We start from the raw sequence: 18308 nt of genomic DNA on the forward strand, positions 1-18308 counted from the left end.
ATTTTTTTTCAAGATGGAAAACTTCTAGATGCTGTTGTATGTGTGAAACCTTTGTTATGACTCACTGGAAATTAAACACGGAAAACTCCAAGCCGAGCTCATTTTGCCTGCGCACAGAGACCTTTTCACTCTTATTCTTCGAAAACCTCATTTTAGATCTTGCTGCCAACAGCAGAGAGAGGAAAGCCGGCCAACAATTCCAAATATAACACGCAGAGGCAAACGCTGCAGAATCCGTCTGACAGGAAGGGACCATGCTGAGATCTGCCAAGGTGGATGCACTTCTCAATCAGACCATTTTGGTCCGTCTGTTTGGGGCAAAATTCCATGAAAAGTTTTTAGAAGAAACCAGCCACTTTCTAGTCACCTCATTACTAGTGTTTTGTGGCAGTTACTTGATCAGTGACAACAATCCTTCCCAACTCAAACAGAAAGATGGATCACCAAGAACGAGAGCTCTACCAGTTAGCCTACATTTTTTTTTTTAAGATTAAAAAATTAAGCCAGGCAGTGGTGGCGCATGCCTTTAATTCTCACACTTGTGAGGCAGAGGCAGGCAGATCTCTGAGTTTGAGGCCAGCCTGGTCTACAAAGTGGGTTCCAGGACAGCAACAGCCAAGGTTGCATAGAGAAACCCTGTCTCAAAAAAAGTGAAACAAATAAATAAAGTAAAACTTTATTTCATGTGTGTTTTGCTTATATGCACCACTTGTGTTCCTGCTGCCCACAGAAGCCAGAAGGCATCCAATTCCCTGGAACTAGTTACAGATGATTGTGAGCCACCCTGTGGTTGCTGGGAATTGAACTCCAGTTCTCTGGAAAAGCAGCCAGTACTCCTATCTCCTGGGCCATCTCTCCAGCCCCATTATCCTACTTTTTAACAGATTTCTAGAGATCAATCTATGAAGAGAAAACTTTCAGAAGGTCCACCTTATAAACCACTGCGATGACAAGGGTCAGGGTCACCAGGAAACACTTGAAAACCTTCCAGTTCTCCGGGGCCACGATTAATGACTCCTATTATCCCTCTGAAGCTTTAATACCAAGCACAGCACAACTCATTTCCTAACGCAGAGAATCATAACTGAAAACCCAGAAAGATCCTAACCAGAATGATTTTCCACAGTACATTAGTCCCTGAAAGAAAAGGTAGGACAAAAGAAAGATGTGACCAGTCCTTTCCTCCGGTAACATGTTGTCTCTTAAGCCCAAGAGATAAGGTTTGCCTAGAAATCACTTCTGTCTAGGCTTGGTATTTCAGGCTTATAATCTTGGCTACTTGGGAAACTGAGGCAGATTAACCAGGCTCTAACTAGGTTCAATTCCCAGTACCATCCAACCAAAAGAACCACTTCTGGGACATTTTAATATATACTGATTACCATAAAGCAGGCTGGCAAAAATCCAGACAAAGGACCTTTTGTTTGTTTGCTTTTTTTTTTTATTCATACAGACCAGGCAGGCTGGAATTTTCACTCTTCTAGCCTCATCCTTTAGAAGGCTGGGACTCCAGGCAAGCAAACCTGGACCCAATCACTTCACAGAGCTTTTACTCATTCTCACTCACTCTGTACATAAGGGACACTATCATTACTGTGCTTATCTAAGTAATGTAGTCTCAGCAAGCTCTAAAGGGAAGCAGGAGGAGACACAGCTGCACCCAACGTTACCCATACAAGTAAGCAGTAACAGGAAAACTACTGAAAACATACCTAGTTATCAAAATCTCAGATATTAATTGCTTGACCTCACAACTCTGGGTGAATTAGTATTTCAATTTTGCTGTAGAGACTATGGCTTAAAAAACAGAAATGTAGGGGAAATCCTCACTTATAAAATGAAAGCACCTAGGGGATTCTCATTTAAAAGATGGCTTCCTGCCCTTTCACTAAGAATGTTCCGTGACTTACAGACTAACTCAGATTAAGTCAATGGTATATTCAGTACTGACACCTTCAGGAAGAACTGACAAAACAAATCCTACCTCAGTTACTACTATCCTCTAATCTCTTATTACCCTTCATGGTCTCAGAAAAAAGAGGGAAAACAGTCAATGAAATGCACAATGTGAGCAAGCCTGAGTATCACCAGCAACTAGAGACCCCTCCCTCACTCTCCTTCTAGCTAAAGTGAAAACCATAGTTTAAAACATCTGGGGCTGGAGAGATGGCTCAACAGTTAAGAGCACTGACTGCTCTTCCAAAGGTCCTGAGTTCAATTCCCAGCAACCACATAGTGGCTCACAACCATCTGTAATGGGATCTGACGCCCTCTTCTGGTGTGTCTGAAGACAGCTACAGTGTACTCATAAAAACAAAACAAACTTGGCAAGCTCCACACTCATCTTAGAAGACTCAGTTCAGCTTTAGAGTTTAAAAGGCCAACCTTAGGCAAAAAGATAGCACACTTCTTTCTTCATGCCTCAATTTGGTTTTTTGTTTTTTTTTTTTGTTTTTTTTTTGTTTAATATTTATTTTAGAAGAAAGATGGCTCAGAAGGTAAAGGTACTTGCTGCCAAACAGGACAATCTGACATCCTGAGTCCAATCCCTAGGAACCACAATAGTGAGAAAAACAACTCCTGTTCTGACTTCCACCTGTGCTCCATGGCACCCCACAAATAAATAAAAGTAACTTAAATCAAGTGTGTGTCCCAAGTGTGCAAGCTTGGGAAGGTGAGAAGGCATTGGGTTACTCTCTGCCTGTTCCTTAGAGGCAGGGTTTCTCCCTAACCTGGGTGTTTTCTCAGCTAAGCTATGACCTGGACCAACCAGATCCCAACAAGGTTAGAAGCTAGTTAAATGCAATAATCCTGCCTCTGCCCCCTGTTCACGCTGGAGTTGATGGGATACGCCGCCGGACACCCCAGGTTGCTGTGTGGTACTGAAATCCAAGCTCTGTTCCTCATGATTGTGTAGTAAATGCTCTCAAGATGCTTCAGACTTTTAATAAGCAATTTCAACATTATTAAATAATGAGATTAAAAAAAAACAGAATTTATCAAACGTTCACTCAAGAGGCGTCACCAATCTTAGTTAACAACTACTTCACCATAGAGATAATATTAGCCAACACCTAAAAGGAATGATTGGCACAGGTGAGAAGTCAACCTGGGCCATACAACAAATACAATGTTAAGTCAAGCAGGGTTTCACAGCAAGATTGTCTCAAAAATTACAGAAAAAGGAAAAGGAGAAAGAGAAGAAATTTTAAAGTCCTAGTAAAATATCAAATAAGTACAACAAAAAAAGTAAACAACACAGACTCAAGTACAAATCTCTCCTGTGCTCAAGAATAGAAACGGAGAGCCAGGTACAATGATGCATACTACACTTTGGAAGCTGAGGCAGGAGGATGATTGTGAGTTCAAGGCCAAGGTGGGCTAGACCATCTTAACCCTCCCACATCCCAAATAGAAAAGAACAGCAAAGGAAACTAGACCAGAGGGATTTTCTCCAGGTGGATTACACTTTAAAGGAAGTAAAGCTAATAACAAAAGCTACAGGCCCTCACTGCTGGCATCACTCACTTCATAATAAAAGATAAAAGGCCAGTAGCAAAGCTTCCTCCAGGATAGTAATTTTTATCTCTGGAACATTACAAGCTAAGATGGGGTGCCCTTATAGGCAAGTGTCAGTTAGTAATGGGAATGTCCCACATAACTTCTGACCACAGTCCTAATCTGCCCAGTATCAGTCATCTGTCTAATAAAACCTACAATTAGTGCAAGTACAGCAGGCACTATTCTACACAAACCAAGAGATCTCAGAATGTGGGTCAAATTGTGGCAAGAGCCCTTATACACTTTTTTTAAAAAAAGGAGCTAAAAAGGGCAGCACAAAACAAAGAACAGGATCCCCTCCCTCCCAATCAAAATGGGAACAAATAGACCCCCTACCCCTACCCTAGGAGCACTATGTCCCAAGCACTAGCCTCAGGTCAACTGTTGCTGAACAGAACAAGAGGCTATCCCGGTTCAAAGTAGATTTGTGGGATTTGTGTGCAGGGCATAAAGGTGGTCTTCTGGAAGACAGTTTAAACTCTTGCTGGAGTGTACTGGGCTGAGCGCCTGAGGAGGATCAAGCAGCCCTGTGGGTAATCAACCCAGCCCCCCCCTTTCAGTTGGGGTGGTAGAGCGCACAGCTTTCCAGCTCTCAGCTCCTTAAAACTGCCTTTCCCGAGACAGCAAACACAATCCTGCCCCAGCAGCAAAGAATTTTGAGGCGAAGGGCTCGTTGATCCAGAGCAGAGAGGAGAAATCGGCGCCCAAGGGCAATTTTAATTGTCTAACCCAGCCCGATTTCCTAAGAGGCAGCATCAGAGCCGGGAGGGAGGAGGGAATGGGGAGGAGGGAAGCAGCACTGGAGTGGCAACAGGGGGCAAGCTGCAGAGAAAGGGATCAAGCCTGCAAGAGCCTAGCCCTGGTCCTCAAGGAGCTTCTGCAGAAAGGGCTCATGGGCTACCTCCATTCTCCCGGAGACGTTTGCAAATCATATATGCAGCCAAAATGGCGGTGAGAATAAAAATATAATTTAAAGGCAGGTCGCCATATTGTAAACACAGAGGCAGAGAAGTGGACTCGAGAGACACCATTCATGATTTCCTGCACCATCGCAAACACCAGCCCTCCTGAGTCAGGACCAGGTTGAACTGGGCGGCCTAGGGCTCCGCGCACTAAGCCCAAGGAGGGCCCAGCCAGGCAGGAGCCCTGAGGGTGGCGGGCGCGCGCGGCCGCCAAGCGGCACTGGACCTGGAGCTCCTCCCCTTCCTCCCCCGTCGCCGCACAGTCCCGGCTCCGAATCTACAACCAACCTCAGATGGGGCTCACCTCACTCCTCCCAACCCCCATCCCGGGGTCAAGACATGCTGCCGCTCCTTCTCCAAAATTGGCCGGATCCCGGCAAATACCAGAGGCGCTCGCCCCAGCGACTACAGAGTCGGCTAGCGGCTGCAAGCTCCCGTTATTTCTACAGGCCCGGTGAAGGAATGTTCTGAGTGGGGTCTGCCAAGGGGCTCTAAAGGGGTCCCCAGCCCTTACCAGCACTGAAGGTGGAAGGCGGCAGGGCAGTGATCGCAGCACAAGAGATCCCCACCTTCCTTGCAGCTATCGCAGCTGTCGTGGTTGGTAGCCCTGCCGCTTCTCCGGGACTCCTTCTCCGGCTTCCGACTCCGCTTTTCTGCCTCGTCCGTCTTGGGGGGAGCCAGCAGAGCTTGGATTTGCTGCACACACATACAGACGGCGTGTGTGCACGTTCGGAGCTCCCGGACAGCCCGTAGTCCCACCGGCGCCGCTTCTCCGTCACCCACCCCTCTTCCCCCTTTTGTCCTTCTTCCTCCCATCCAGGCTGCTTCCAGAACCTCTGGGTCCCCGGAATCAAGGGGAGCCCACCCTAACTGCGTTCCTGCAGCACAACAAGAAAAGCTCCTTCCAAATGGGGAGGATCAGGGTAGGGGGATGGGGAGAGGGTGCGCGGTTCTCTTCTCGCCACTTCCTTGTATGGACAGTGGGGGACTCCAAAGCCCGGCTCGGGAGAGGCCCGAAGCTTGGTACCCGGACGTGCAGGGGGAAGCACAAAGGGGCCGACAAGAAGGGGGTGGGGAGGACTGCCGGTGCAATGAAATGGAGTGGGCTGAAGCCTCAGGGAGCGAATCGAGGGCGGCGGGTAGGTGAAACTGCTGCAAACGTCCTCGGAAGCTGAGCTCAGTCCCCCAAATTGCAAAGAAGGGAGGGAGAGACTGGGTGAGGAAGAACCCCCCCTTTACCCAGCCCTCTGGCGCTTCGAGCTTAGGGCCGGCTTTGTGGGGCGGAGGTTCCCTCCTGGCACTGGGGGGGAAGAGGATGAGGGCCACTCTTACCTCCATCAGCCCCCCCGACGTGTCCAAGTCGTACACGATCGTCTTGGTCTCCATTTTCTCCCACATTCATCCACCTCCCGGGCTGGGCGCTCTCTGCTCCGGCCCCCCCAGCCCCGGGGGGAGGGGGGAGGAGGGGAAGGGGGCACTTCTGACCCCCGGTCCCCTTCTCTCTTCCCAACACAGGTTCCGACTTCCTCGCCCTGGCTCCCCCCCACCCCCCGGCCCCCAGTCCCTGGGACGGCAGCGTCCTCTCCACGGGCCGTGAGAGGGGAGCAACCCCTCAGCCCCGGCCCGGCGGCTGGCTGCACAGTGGATCCCGGCTCCGGGGGTCAGGCCTCGGTGGGGCCTAGGCCCACAGGCTAAAGCTGGCGCTGGCGACCGCTGGTCCGGCCGGGAAGGCTAGCGGGCGCTGCCATCCCGGGGTTGGGGGACCGGAGGGGGGGGTGAGAGGTTAGGTGAGGTTGTGGTTCGTGAGGTGACTCCGGGGAGGATGATGGGGGGTGGTCCCCGGGCTCCGCCTCTCGCCGCCGCTGCCGTCTGCGTCCCGGCTGCCGCGCACTTGGCGCAAACTTACCGCGAGCGCCCGCAAAGCCACCCGCGCAGGCGCCCCGGGATCGCCGCTCGCCGCGCGCAACCGCAGTGACAGCCGGCGGCCTGGCTCCCGCGCAGCCGCGGTGATGGGGTACCCCCCAGCGCGCAGCCGCGCTGGCATTCGCCTGGAGCCCAGAAGCACCGCCTTCCTGCCGTGCGCCAGCGTACTGCGATTAAAGGGCGGAACCTGAGGCCTCGCTTAGGCGCCTGGGAAAGAGCGTAGGGGTCATGGCGCAGCCGCAGGAACTTGAGGACGCTTCCCCCATTGGTGTTTGTGTGCAGACCACGGTCTCTGGTCCCGCGCAGGCGTGTTGGGTTGCCACCCTCCTGTCCCTTAACACACCCGCCTCACGCGCAGGCGTATTGCATCTGGCGGCCTGCACAAAAAAAAAAAAAAAAAAAAAAAGGAAGCTTTTCTTTTCGCCATTTTGGTAATGAGATTTGGGCTACCATATCCTTGGAGTTCTCAGTCACGACCAAGGCGTATGTGATGTTGTATGCAGCTGGTAGGCTTTCGGCTGCAGCAGTACTCATACGGATGGTGTAGTGGACTGTTTGGCTCCAGCGTCAGGTGTGTCTGGACTAGGCCGCCATATTGGTAAAGAGAAAAAAAATATTGCGACAAAAAAAAAAAAGACGCTTTTGGTGGCAGATTGGATGGCTGCTGTTTCCACTTAATTTTCACTATCGGCACCTAATTTTAGCATGAGCATTGCTGACTTGAGTCCCGATGGAACCAAGGAGAATTCAAGCTACCCTCTCTTAACCACTGTCCCTGAGAACTACTCTTAGAGAGGAAGTCAAAAGCCCAAACAGTCCGTAATCCCGACAACGCCCAGCTACCTGCCTACAGCTGACTTCAATCCCCATCTTGCAACGCGCAGTGTTCAAAGGGTGAACGGGAACATAGTGCACTCTGGTAGTAAGAATCGCGATGGTTCTGATGGATTGTGGGAGTTGTAGTTCCGTGTTGCAGGCGCCGCACTGTATAGTAGGATGTACTGGGGGAAAAGTCTGTCGGGAAAGGATACGTTTGAGAGCTACCGTATTGCACATTGGGATTTGTAGTTTGATATCCCCACCTCGCGTTCTGGGCAGAGACATCCTTTCTCTTTGGGTGTGCGCTGTTATTCCCTTGTTATCACTTTCCAATATGGACAGATACTCTGCCTAACTGCGAATGAATGAACCCCACTAGGCATTAACATTGGTGACATGCAGCTATGTCCTGCCCTTTGTTTCTTCCTTTCATTTTCTTTCTTTCGTTTGTTCATTCGTTCGTTCATTCTATTAAGGCAGCCTTATTCTGCAGCCCTAGCTGGTCTAGAACTTGCTACGTAGACTAGATTGGTCATGAGCTCACAGAAATCCGACTGCCTCTGCCTCTGGTCCCTTTTCTGGGATCAACTTGTGCTACTATGCCTGGCTTCTCCTAAACTCATTTTTATGTTACTGCACACATCATTCTCAGACTCGTATAACTGGGAAGGACTTAGAGACTATTTGATTTAAACTCTTCATTTCCAGATACACGGAGTGGAGCAGTGGTTTAGTGAGTTTATAGAAAACCTAAAAAGGAAACATTTCTTGATTCACAGATCAGACTTTGTTCCCTACACCGTGTTTACTGTCTCTGAGAAACTGTTGCTCCTCCTTTTAGGACAGTCAGGACTGTAAGTCAAAAGGAACATAAATATCTATGTGAAGTTTTAGCGCTCTATGAAGTTTTAGTGCTCTCTCTCTCTCTCTCTCTCTCTCTCTCTCTGTGTGTGTGTGTGTGTGTGTGTGTGTGTGTGTGTGTGACTTTGTATTTCTCCAGTGGCCCAATGTTGGTATCTAGGAAGAATAATGTCATGGGGAAGTAGAGAATGCCATGCAAATTAGTTGCTCTTCTGTCGCTTGGCCAACAATAGACTGTCCCCTATAGGACTGTGATGTGACTCTCAGAGGAGAGGGCTAGGCTCCTTGAAGGGAAGAGACCAGGTTTTGTGCCTGCTTCATACTACATAACCTCAGAAGTCAGAACCTCAGATGCCCTCTTTCATTGGCTTCCTTCCTAACTACCCAGAGAACAGCTGTGCTGCTATGTCAGTCTGGAGGTATTACTGGACAGAGAAGTAAGCCACTGGCACACGCCCAGTAAGCAAGGCTTTGCTTTGATCAACACATCCGTTGCAGCTGAAAACAGGAGCGGGCAGTGGGCTAGTGAGGAAAATGAGTTGGCTCTGTTGATAGGTGCCAGAGGAACAAGTCACTCCACACACCTTTCTTTTGGAGCCTGAGGATGAGGTCAGCCCTGTCGGGGCAGGACTTGGTGCCACCTTGGAGAGCTCCAGCTCAGGGTATTAAAGGGGAATTCAGGAACGAGAGCTGGTGGGATGGAAATGCCTTCGGAAGCGACCTCTTGTGGTTGATCTAGGCACTGCACTATGAGTGAACAGCAACCCCTGACTTCGATAATTCTAGGCTAGGAGGATTTTTTTTTTTTTTGGGACAGGGTTTCTCTTTATAGCCCGGGCTGTCCTGGAACTCACTCTGTAGACCAGGCTGGCCTCGAACTCAGAAATCCGCCTGCCTCTGCCTCCCAAGTGCTGGGATTAAAGGCGTGCGCCACCACCGCCCGGTTAGGGGGAATTTCTGGTCCACATCTTCCCGCTGAAGATTCAGAAGCAGAAGATGCTAGTGGATGATAGCCTTCCTTTCAGGAATTTTTGCTTACAGCTTCCAAGTGCTGTAATAATTTTCTGTTGCCTGCCTCCTGGGAAGATACTTTCATCTCAGAAGGCTTTAGGGGACATAGGGAAGGGGCAAATTTAAGTGTATCATGGCCATCACAACTTTAATTTTTTTCCTTTATTTTTATTTTATGGATTTTTTGAGATAGGGTTTCTCTGTGTAGCCCTGCCTGCCCTCAAACTCAGAAATCTGTCTACCTCTGCCTCCTGAGTGCTGGACTTAAGGGCACGCACCACCACCACCCAGCTTTTTTAAATTATTTTTAAAGATGATAACATAATTACATCATTTTCTCTTCCTTTTCTCCTTCCAACTCCCCCATGTACTCTTTCCTCCTCCTTTTCAAGTTCATGACATCTTTTAAAATTAATTGTCACATACATATGTGAATATATATATATATATATATATGCATATATATGCACACATTTCTAAATACATAAGTACAACCTGCTCGGTGCTTATAATGTTACTTGAATGTATGTTTTCAGCAGTCACCTTAAAGAGCCCATGGGCAGGCCTCTTGCCTGTCTCGGGCCGCTGAGTTCCCCATCCCTTCTGCTTACAATCTCCATGTTTTCTGAGGCCGAGGCAAGCTAGGCCTCATGCACAAGGGCTCAGTCTATGGTTCTGATTCCAGTCTCTCAAGTTTCACTTGACAGGAAAGAGTGGGTGGGGCAGTGCATCTGACTTTGGGCCTTGTCAGCAATCCAGTGGTACTAAAAGGGGCTTGGGACTGGGCCAGCATATGGCTCTACCCCTGGCAAAGAGGAGGAAACAAGGCATCGGGGTTGATGAGCGCTTGAGTTACTGGGCTCCCACGCCCCTATGGCACTAACCACTGGGGCTTCTCATTTCACCTGCCATCTGTAACACTAATGCCTTTGGGGGCAGTGTTACCCATTTAACTACATATAACCTTTTTTCTGTCATAAAATCTGAGCATGATTGATTGATGCATCCAGCAGGTCTTGGTGTGCCAAGGTCCATGTCACATTCATCTACATGAATGTTACAAATGTCCCTTCCCTCCAAGAAATCACCATTCACACTGCTTGATTTTTTTTCCAAAACACCATTTTAATAAGGAAACAACAGAAATAAAAGACTGTTCTCTGGCTGGAGCCCAGACCCCATATAATACATCATATGTACAAAGTGGCCTTCGGTCCGGACCGAGATTCCTCCTGGGGATTTTTGACTTCTGCTCTGTGCCACATTCCTGGGTCCTTGGACATCTGCTCCTCTCCAGAATGTACTGCCTTCCTCTGGCGTGCCATAACATAGTCTCAGGAAGGGGCAATATGGTAAGTGGCTTAGAGGAGGGACTGGTAGGAAAAGGGACATTTGTAACAGCCAGATAAACTTCAAGGAAGGGCTCTCCCTCCTCAGGGTAGAGAGGTGCCGGGGAGCCGTTAGGGTGTCCTGCTTTGGTGTGGAGCATGAGTATCCAGTGAGGCCCAGCCTGAGCTTGGGATAGAGTCCCTGGACCGTTTAGGATTCCTTAAATCATCACCTCCCCAGGACAGGGCAGAAGGCTTAACTGTCAAATTCTGAGCCTTTAGAGAGAGACTAGAAAGCTCCCTGAGGGGCTGGTCTTGGCATGCCAGGACTACCAAGAGGTCACGATTGAGAACAATTTTGGCCCCTGGTAGTTGGCCCCATAAGGGGCACCCTGCTATCAAGTCAGTTCTTCTAGAGTCCTCGAACGCCAGGGCTGATGGTGGCTATGTGTAAAAAGTGCCCCTGCTCTGCCTGCAACTTCCAGGCTGGAGGTCCAGGGCAAAAGAGAAGCAGGAGAATGTTGGCTGCTGGTAATATGCTCCAGCTAGGTTCTACCCGAGGCAGGTGCCCCCTGAATCCAAAGAAGGGCCCTAAGCGGGCAGTGGTGCCAAGAGAATAGGTCACTGTGGACATTGCAGGCAGGGAAGGGGTTGGTGGTATCTCTTCCCAGGCGGTATGTACAGGAGGTGAGGGACAGCAGAGAGCTGGGAGCCCTACCCCAGGCTGCTCCCACCTAGATGGAAACTTCATATTCTCTCGTCTCCTGCAAAGGAAAGAGACTGCGGGGAGTTGGAAACTTGTAGAAGATTTGTTGAGCCCGAAATCCACCTTCCCAAGGCAAAGAAGAAAGTAGAAGGGCTTGGCAGGACCCTCAGGCAGGTATACCCACCCAAGGGATCAAAGAACGAGTCCTGAAGAGGTATCTAGGCCAACATGGATACTTACTCCAGTCTCATAAGTTGGATTGTCAAATGCTGACTCTACCGTGATGCGGTTATAGGGGCGAGGATGAGTTCGGGGAAGTTGCAGAGAACTTTTCCCCTGGAGTCTGTGGGGACACAAGAGCCTATGAGTCAAGAGTACAGACCAGGGGTAAGTTGGGTACGCAGAATAGGAGGAAAAGCCAGACTCACCTGGAGAAATAGAGGTACACTCCTCCCACCAGCAACACCATGGCCACCAATGGTAGGAAGATGGCAGCTGCCATGTGGGCAGCATCCAGGGCACTGGAGGTGGCAGGTGCCTTGGCAACTGAAAGCAAAGAGTGGGTGGGATTAGAGTTGATGTCCCCATTTCTTGGAGCCTATCTCCCCTCCCTTCTTAAAGACATTCAGAGATCAGCTCTCATTAGCTGGCTATGGTAGGCAAGAAGCTTAATGCCCTAATAGGCCCATGGCCTAGGAGCTGCAAGAACCAGGTATGGGGAGACCATATATCTGGCTCTCAAGCATAGGGACTCACCATCCAGGCTACGGCCGTTGTAGAACCCATCCAGAGAGGCTGGAACAAGAGAGAAAGGCCAAGGGCAGTGGGTGAGTCTGACGACCAAACTGTCAATGCAAGGAGCACTTATGTGGGCTGATCATGGGGACAATTTGACCAGGGAGACCCTACTCCTGCATTGTCTTAATGACATTAAATCAGAGACTAGCAAAGACGGGGAACAGGAATGGGCATGGGCAAGTGCTTCTGATTCTCAACATAGAATTGCTTCACTAGAATAGCTCTATGGTCCAGACTGTGGTGGTGGCAGCAGGGGAGGGAGGGCATGTTTAAGGGAGTGGTAGCACTTACCAGCTCTACAGATAGGTGGGGGGTCACTCCAATGTGAGGGGTGTCCAGGCACGCATTTGATGCTGGCCTGGCCCTTCAGCACATAACCAGGAGCACAGGAGAAGTGGATGGTGGCCCCTGCTGGGTGGAGCCGCTTCTCAGGGCTGCGGGCACCATTCTCAGGGGCACCGAGGCCATGGCATGGCTTAAACTGTTCCACTGCAAGGCAGGCAGGGTCAGTCAAGGTGTCAGGTTTTTCTCCTACTAGAGGCTCCCCTCCTACCCACTGCACACTCACAGAGACACTTGGGGGCCCTGTCACTCCACTTGGGATTGCCCGCTTGACGATCATGGCAGGTGAGGATAGCACTACCCGTCAGCACAAAACCCTGGTCACAGATATACTGCACAGTTGCTCCCACAGGAAACTTGGGACTGGATATGAGGCGTCGGCTGTGCTCCACATCCCCTGGGTCATGGCAGGATGTCACTGCAGATGGAGAGGGAAAGCAGGGCAGGCTCAGCGTCGGGGCTACAGCTTAGTTAGTAGGAGCACTTCCGAAGAATGCAGGAAACCCTAGATTTAATGGACAGCATTGCATAAACCCAGCCTGGCAGTGAGTGCTGCTATCCCAGCACTCCAGAAGGTGGGTGTAATCCCACTAAGAAAGTAGAGGCAGGAGGATCAAAAATTCAAGGTAATCCTGACCTGCATAGGTGCTTCAGGCTAGAAACACTATCAAAGACAGAGTGAGAGGAAAGGGTGGGGTGGGGGAGAAGAAGAGAGTGAGGGGGTGGGGACAAAGGTCCTTTCACCCTGGCTTTATGAGTGTTACAGGGCAGTTAATACCAGACTATAGGGCTCTACTCTGATTTCTCTGATTTCTTTTTTTGCAGTGCTGGGACTCAGGATGGCATACATGCCAGGTGATGCTCTACCACGGAGCTGCATCCTCAGTCTTTTTGCTGTGTGTGTGTGTGTGTGTGTGTATACATTTAGATACTCATTAAGGCTAGAAGAGGTTGTTGGAATTGGCTACAGGAGGCTGTGAGTTGCTTGATGTGAGTACTGAGAACCAAACCTAGGTCTTCCACAAGAGCAGTAAGGGCTCTTAGCCATTCAACCATCTCCACTCTGCCCCCTTTTTTGGAGATAAATGCTTCACCTTATACCTCAGGCAATCTTCAAACTCCTGATCCTCTTGCCTCAGCTCCTGAATGCTGAGATGACAGGCATGTGACACACCATGCCTGACTGTGTCTACCCTTCTGGCTGATGGATTCTTTTCCCACTCATTAAATTCAACAAAGCCATTAATTCCAGCCAGGTCATCAGCCAGCCAAGAGATGCTTGTAGTACTTATCTGGAAGTCTTGTGACAATGGATCATCCCATTTCATGGATAAGGAAACTGAGGGACAAGTTAAAAGAATAAAGATGCTAGCAGAAACAGGACCAGTGCTAGATTTTTCTCTCAGGACCCAGGAGGCAGGCCGGGAGGGGCCATGGGGACAGGCACACTCACCTCTCTGGCATGAAGGCAGGTCCTCGCTCCAGCTTAGGTCCCACTGGCACATGAGAATACTGGATCCCACCACCTGGTAACCAGGGTAGCACTGATAGGTGACCACTGTGCCATGCACCAGTTCAGGCTGTGATGGGTTCTTCCAGCCATTGGGGATCTCAGGTAGCTCTGGACATGTGTCATTGCGGGGCACCTCTGAAGACACAGAAGCAGAGAGATGCAGCCCCTTAGCCAGCACCAGTGACCGACAGTGCCAACCCTGAGGTTCCTTTGTTTCTTGTAGATGATCCTGAACCTAGCTAGACTGGCCTGGAGAGGCTCAGTGACTTCTCTTCTCAAGCCCCACCCCCTTCCAAGGTTCCAGGATTGTCATCTTGGCTTTGGCTCTACTCCCAGAAGCACTTGGCCAGTTCCTCAGGCCTGAGAGATGGGCAAAGCAGGATGAGGGAAATCATTTCTGTTCAAGATTGGCAGAAAGGAAGGCACTGACACTTTTCTGTAGTTCCCTGGTTGTTTGTTTGTTTGTTTGTTTTTGGAAGTCCTCTCTGCCTCCCTAGAGCTTTCTTGCTCTAACCAAAGGCTCCTGGTGATACATGGCACCTTCCCAGGTTCCCTGTGTCTGACAGGGCATCCAGACTCTCTGTTGCCCTGCACCGTTTGACTTGTCATGATTTGGGGGGTCTACAATCCAAATCAGAAAGCACAAGCTCACCAAAGAAGTGGATGACAAATCCTTGCTGGTAGCCCAGCGCCGAGGTCCCAGGGTCTGACTGGAACTGGATGGTGACATCGGCCATGGAGGTAAAGAGCTTGAAGTGGCCACGGGGCCCTGAGTATTGGCCCAGGACCCGGGCTGTCAGGTCATCCCCATCGTAGAAGGTCAGTACATCCCCAGAGCCTATGCGCAGCCTGTAGAGGAGGAGGATCAGAGTGGGAGGGGCTGGGGGAGGGGCCGAGATGGGCTGGACTAGAGGTGTCCCCAGCCTCAGGAGCTGGCTTGCCTGACCCGAGGCACTCACACTCGGATGTCCAGCATGATGCGCTTGTCTTCCTCCACATGCACACCCCAGATGCAGTCCTGCCCTCGGCCATAAGGCTCCGGCCAGTTTGGAGAGAGCACCACGCCTGCAGAGTCTGTGATCTCCCCGCTGCACACGGCTGCAAGGAAGGGGAGCCCGGGAAGGCGCATCCTCTCCAATATGGTGTCCTAGGGCTTTCACCTGCCCACAGGAGTACTCACCCACTGCTAGGGGACCCCACCTCCTCCCTCTAGGAGAAATGTCAATCACACTCAGCAGGGCCTCTGGCCTTGGTTCTGTGGCTGGCCCCTAGAGAGCTAACCTGCTTGTTGCCCTGGCAGACCCACCCACTGGTGCCTGCTGACCTCGGCAGGCTGGCTCTGTCTCATTCCACTGGGGGTCGTGGAGGTCGACACATTCAATGATGATGGAGCCCTGCTCCAGGGTGTAGCCAGGGTCACAGCTGAACTCCACAGTGGTACCCACAGGATAGGACGGTGCACTGCTGCTGAAGTTACCGTATTTGACAAAGGGCTCATAGCAATGTCCTTGCTGGAAGGCTGTGAAGCACAGGACCCAGACCCATTCAGCCTCTCCCGAGTAGAGTAGGCCAGAGGACAGGTGTTCTACTTCTCTCCTCCGGGCTTTTCTTTCTCAGGGCAAAATGTGTATCTTGGGCTTGGAACAGGAGGCAGGAGAACCGGACATCAAACCCTATTTTGGTCAGGAAGCCATGTTGAATGACTATTGTATTCTTGTTGGCTAGTTTGGTGCTTAGTGTACAGAAGGTGCTCAATAATTTTTTTGATGAGTTAATGAACCACGCACATATGTGTGGGTCTAGAGTACCTCTTTTTTTTTTCCATTTTAGGTGTTTTTCTTGTTATGTTTTTCTTATTTATTTATTTATTTATTTATTTAATGTAGATGAATACACTGTCACTGTCTCCAGACACACCAGAAGAGGGCATCAGATCCCAGTACAGATGGTTGTGAGTCACCATGTGGTTGCTGGGAATTGAACTCAGGACCTCTGGAAGAGCAGTCAGTGCTCTTAACCACTGAGCCATCTCTCCAGCTCCTCTAGAGTCCCTCTCAGAGAAGTTTTCCCTCCAAGTGTTGAGGCCTATTTAACTTTCTTAAAACCTGGAGAGTTCATTCTCTTGGGCCAGAAATCGGTGGTCCAGGCAAAGGGGCTCCCGAAAGGATGGGATGGGGATCTCAGATGGGGGGAGGGGCAGGGAGCAGGTGCCACACTTGGAAGGAGCGACAGAATGCAGACAGAAAGGGAAAGGGTATGCTGGGGGGAGAGCCTAGCACCCTGCTTAGGCTCTGGCGGGCTGGGCTCACCCTCGTAGCGCAGGGCCATGCCTGCAGCTGCCCCACTGCTGTCAGTGGTGAACTCCACGAAGAAGTGTCTGCCAGAGCTGAGCAGGCCCTCAATGGGCAGGTATTCCACCTCATAGGAATCGTACACTGGCGGGGCCTCCACATTATCTCCATTGCGGATAATGAGCCTGAGCCAGAAGAGAGGCAGTTATGGGGATGATATCCTCCCCAGAGCTTCTCCCATCCAGGCAGGACAGCCCCTCACCTGTCGTCATCTTCTGCCAGGGAGACCTTTTCAAAGTGCAGGTGCAGCCGCTGGCTCTCAGGAGCCTCTAGCAACCAGTGGCAGGTGAGGTTGTTGCTGTAGTTCCCGGGGAAGCCAGGAGAGACAATGCGGCCAGTGGTGGCGTTCCGGATCACTCCGCCACAAGCAGCTGTGGGTGGCAGTGGACTTATGCTTGGCCTTCGCCCTTTTTCTATTTTTTTTTGTTTTGTTTTTGTTTTTGTTTTGTTTGCTTTTTCAAGACAGGGTTTCTCTGTGTAGCCCTGGCTGTCCTGGAACTCACTCTGTAGACCAGGCTGGCCTCGAACTCTCAAACTCAGAAATCCACCTGCCTCTGCCTCTGCCTCTGCCTCTGCCTCTGCCTCCCAAGTGCTGGGATTAAAGGTGTGCGCCATTACCACCCGGCTCTGCCCTAGTTCTAAGCAGCCTCCAAAACCTCATCCCAGCCCCATACCCTCTACGTGGACAAAGGGACTTTGCCTGGACACCATCTTTGCTGTGGTGCCCCTGAAAGCTAAGCGTGCAATCTTGACTCTGCAGCAACAAGCACTTCAAACTTCAGAATCCCACCCGCGGACCATCCACATCTCAGAGGCTTCAACGCAGCTTTCTTGACTGTAGGCAGTTCTGTTACTGCCTGGCTGTGCGGCTGTTGGCAAGCCTCTCTCCCAACAAGACCAACTGACAGGCTCCAATTTCACCAAGCTGACTTTGTTATGCTAATGCTCTTATCTAGACTCCGACTTTCCTGGACACAGCTAATACTTTTATGTCATTCCATCTCTCTCTCCTTCCTTGTCTCTTTCTTTTCCTCCCTTCTTCCCTTACTTTTTCCTCCTTCTCTTCCCTCCTTTTTATTAACCCCAGGAAGCCCAGGCTGGCCTTGAACTCAGTGAATGATGTCCTAATGATCCCCCTGCCTCCATCTCTGCAGTACTAAGATTATAGGCACATTCTGTTATCCGTGACTTCTTCCTCTTTTTTTCTTTTCTTTTTCCTTACTTCCTTTTCTTTTTTTGTTTTGTTTCCTGGTTTTGAGACAGGCTCTTACTATGTAGTCCTGACCTGGAACTTGCTATGTAGACCAGGCTAGCTTCAAAAGATCAAAGTCAAAGGTCCACCTGCTTCTGCCACCTGAGTGCTGGGTTTAAATGTATGTGCCACCACACCTGGCCTTTCCTTTCTGAAACAGGCTCTTCCGGTGTAGCCCAGGCTAGCTTGGAACTTGCAGTCCTCTTGCTTGGCTCCTGGAGTGCTGAGATGACACATGTTGCCATGCCTTGTTACTTCTGCAAACCTAGCTTCCTGGCTTGCCTAGCATGATAGCAGACCTCAGATTTGAACCCCCAGAACACAAAACAGAAGGTCAGTTATCTGTTTGGATCTGTCCCTTAACTAGGACCACCTTGGGATAGAGGTTGTTTCTTTCAGAGTTGGTTTTCATTGTTTGATGACCAAAATGAATGCATGGATGTGGAGAGAAAGCAGGACCAATCAGGGATGATTCACACCTTGGCAGGCTGCTGGCCACAGGTGGCCTCAGACACCTGTGGTAGCTCTCTGGGCATCACTGCATTCATTGATGGACTGCTAAGGGATGCTCAACACTGACCCTTCTGGCTTGAAACTGCCTTTTCTTCCCCCAAGAAAGGTTTAGCTGCTTGTCTGGGCCCAACAGTGAGGGTTTTTGGCATTCATAGAAGGTGAATGGGACCGGGAAGGGATCTGAAGCAGGAAGCTGGGTTCCAGGCAGTTCTTCTTCTTCTCAAATGCACCACAGTTCTGCTCTCGGAGGTCAGACTACCATTCCCCACACAGAACACTGTTGCCCCAAAGGCTCCAGATGACAAACGAGTAGAATCTGGATCCTGGGGGTCAGGATGAGTCTTGTCTCTCATTCTCTATGGAGGAGC

At 50.3% G+C, this 18308-nt stretch overlaps 2 protein-coding genes across 4 annotated transcripts in view; both read right to left on the reverse strand.

Moving 5' to 3' along the window:
* The window catches only part of Phf12 (PHD finger protein 12), a 43981-nt gene extending 37500 nt beyond the window's left edge, over positions 1-6481 (reverse strand). Inside the window, exons 1-2 of the mRNA XM_028759240.1 lie at positions 5856-6481; positions 5038-5219 (exon numbers count right to left, since the gene is read on the reverse strand). Of these exons, the coding sequence (XP_028615073.1) occupies positions 5038-5219; positions 5856-5921 (248 nt within the window). The 5' untranslated portion in view covers positions 5922-6481. The remainder of the gene's footprint in view (positions 1-5037; positions 5220-5855) is intronic.
* Positions 6482-11179: 4698 nt separating this feature from the next.
* Sez6 (seizure related 6 homolog) overlaps positions 11180-18308 on the reverse strand; it is a 47670-nt gene continuing 40541 nt past the window's right edge. For 2 of the 3 annotated variants that reach the window (XM_028759379.1, XM_028759377.1), the window contains exons 6-17: positions 16378-16546; positions 16134-16300; positions 15149-15343; positions 14784-14922; positions 14477-14673; positions 13765-13959; positions 12538-12729; positions 12261-12458; positions 11928-11966; positions 11600-11717; positions 11412-11514; positions 11180-11245 (exon numbers count right to left, since the gene is read on the reverse strand). In XM_028759379.1, coding sequence (XP_028615212.1) covers positions 11213-11245; positions 11412-11514; positions 11600-11717; positions 11928-11966; positions 12261-12458; positions 12538-12729; positions 13765-13959; positions 14477-14673; positions 14784-14922; positions 15149-15343; positions 16134-16300; positions 16378-16546 — 1745 coding nt within the window. In that variant the 3' untranslated portion in view covers positions 11180-11212. The remainder of the gene's footprint in view (positions 11246-11411; positions 11515-11599; positions 11718-11927; positions 11967-12260; positions 12459-12537; positions 12730-13764; positions 13960-14476; positions 14674-14783; positions 14923-15148; positions 15344-16133; positions 16301-16377; positions 16547-18308) is intronic. The other variant, XM_028759378.1, reaches the window with a different exon arrangement.

The sequence above is a fragment of the Grammomys surdaster genome, unplaced genomic scaffold, assembly GCF_004785775.1.
Source record: "Grammomys surdaster isolate TR1022 unplaced genomic scaffold, NIH_TR_1.0 126278, whole genome shotgun sequence".
NCBI lineage: Eukaryota > Metazoa > Chordata > Mammalia > Rodentia > Muridae > Grammomys > Grammomys surdaster.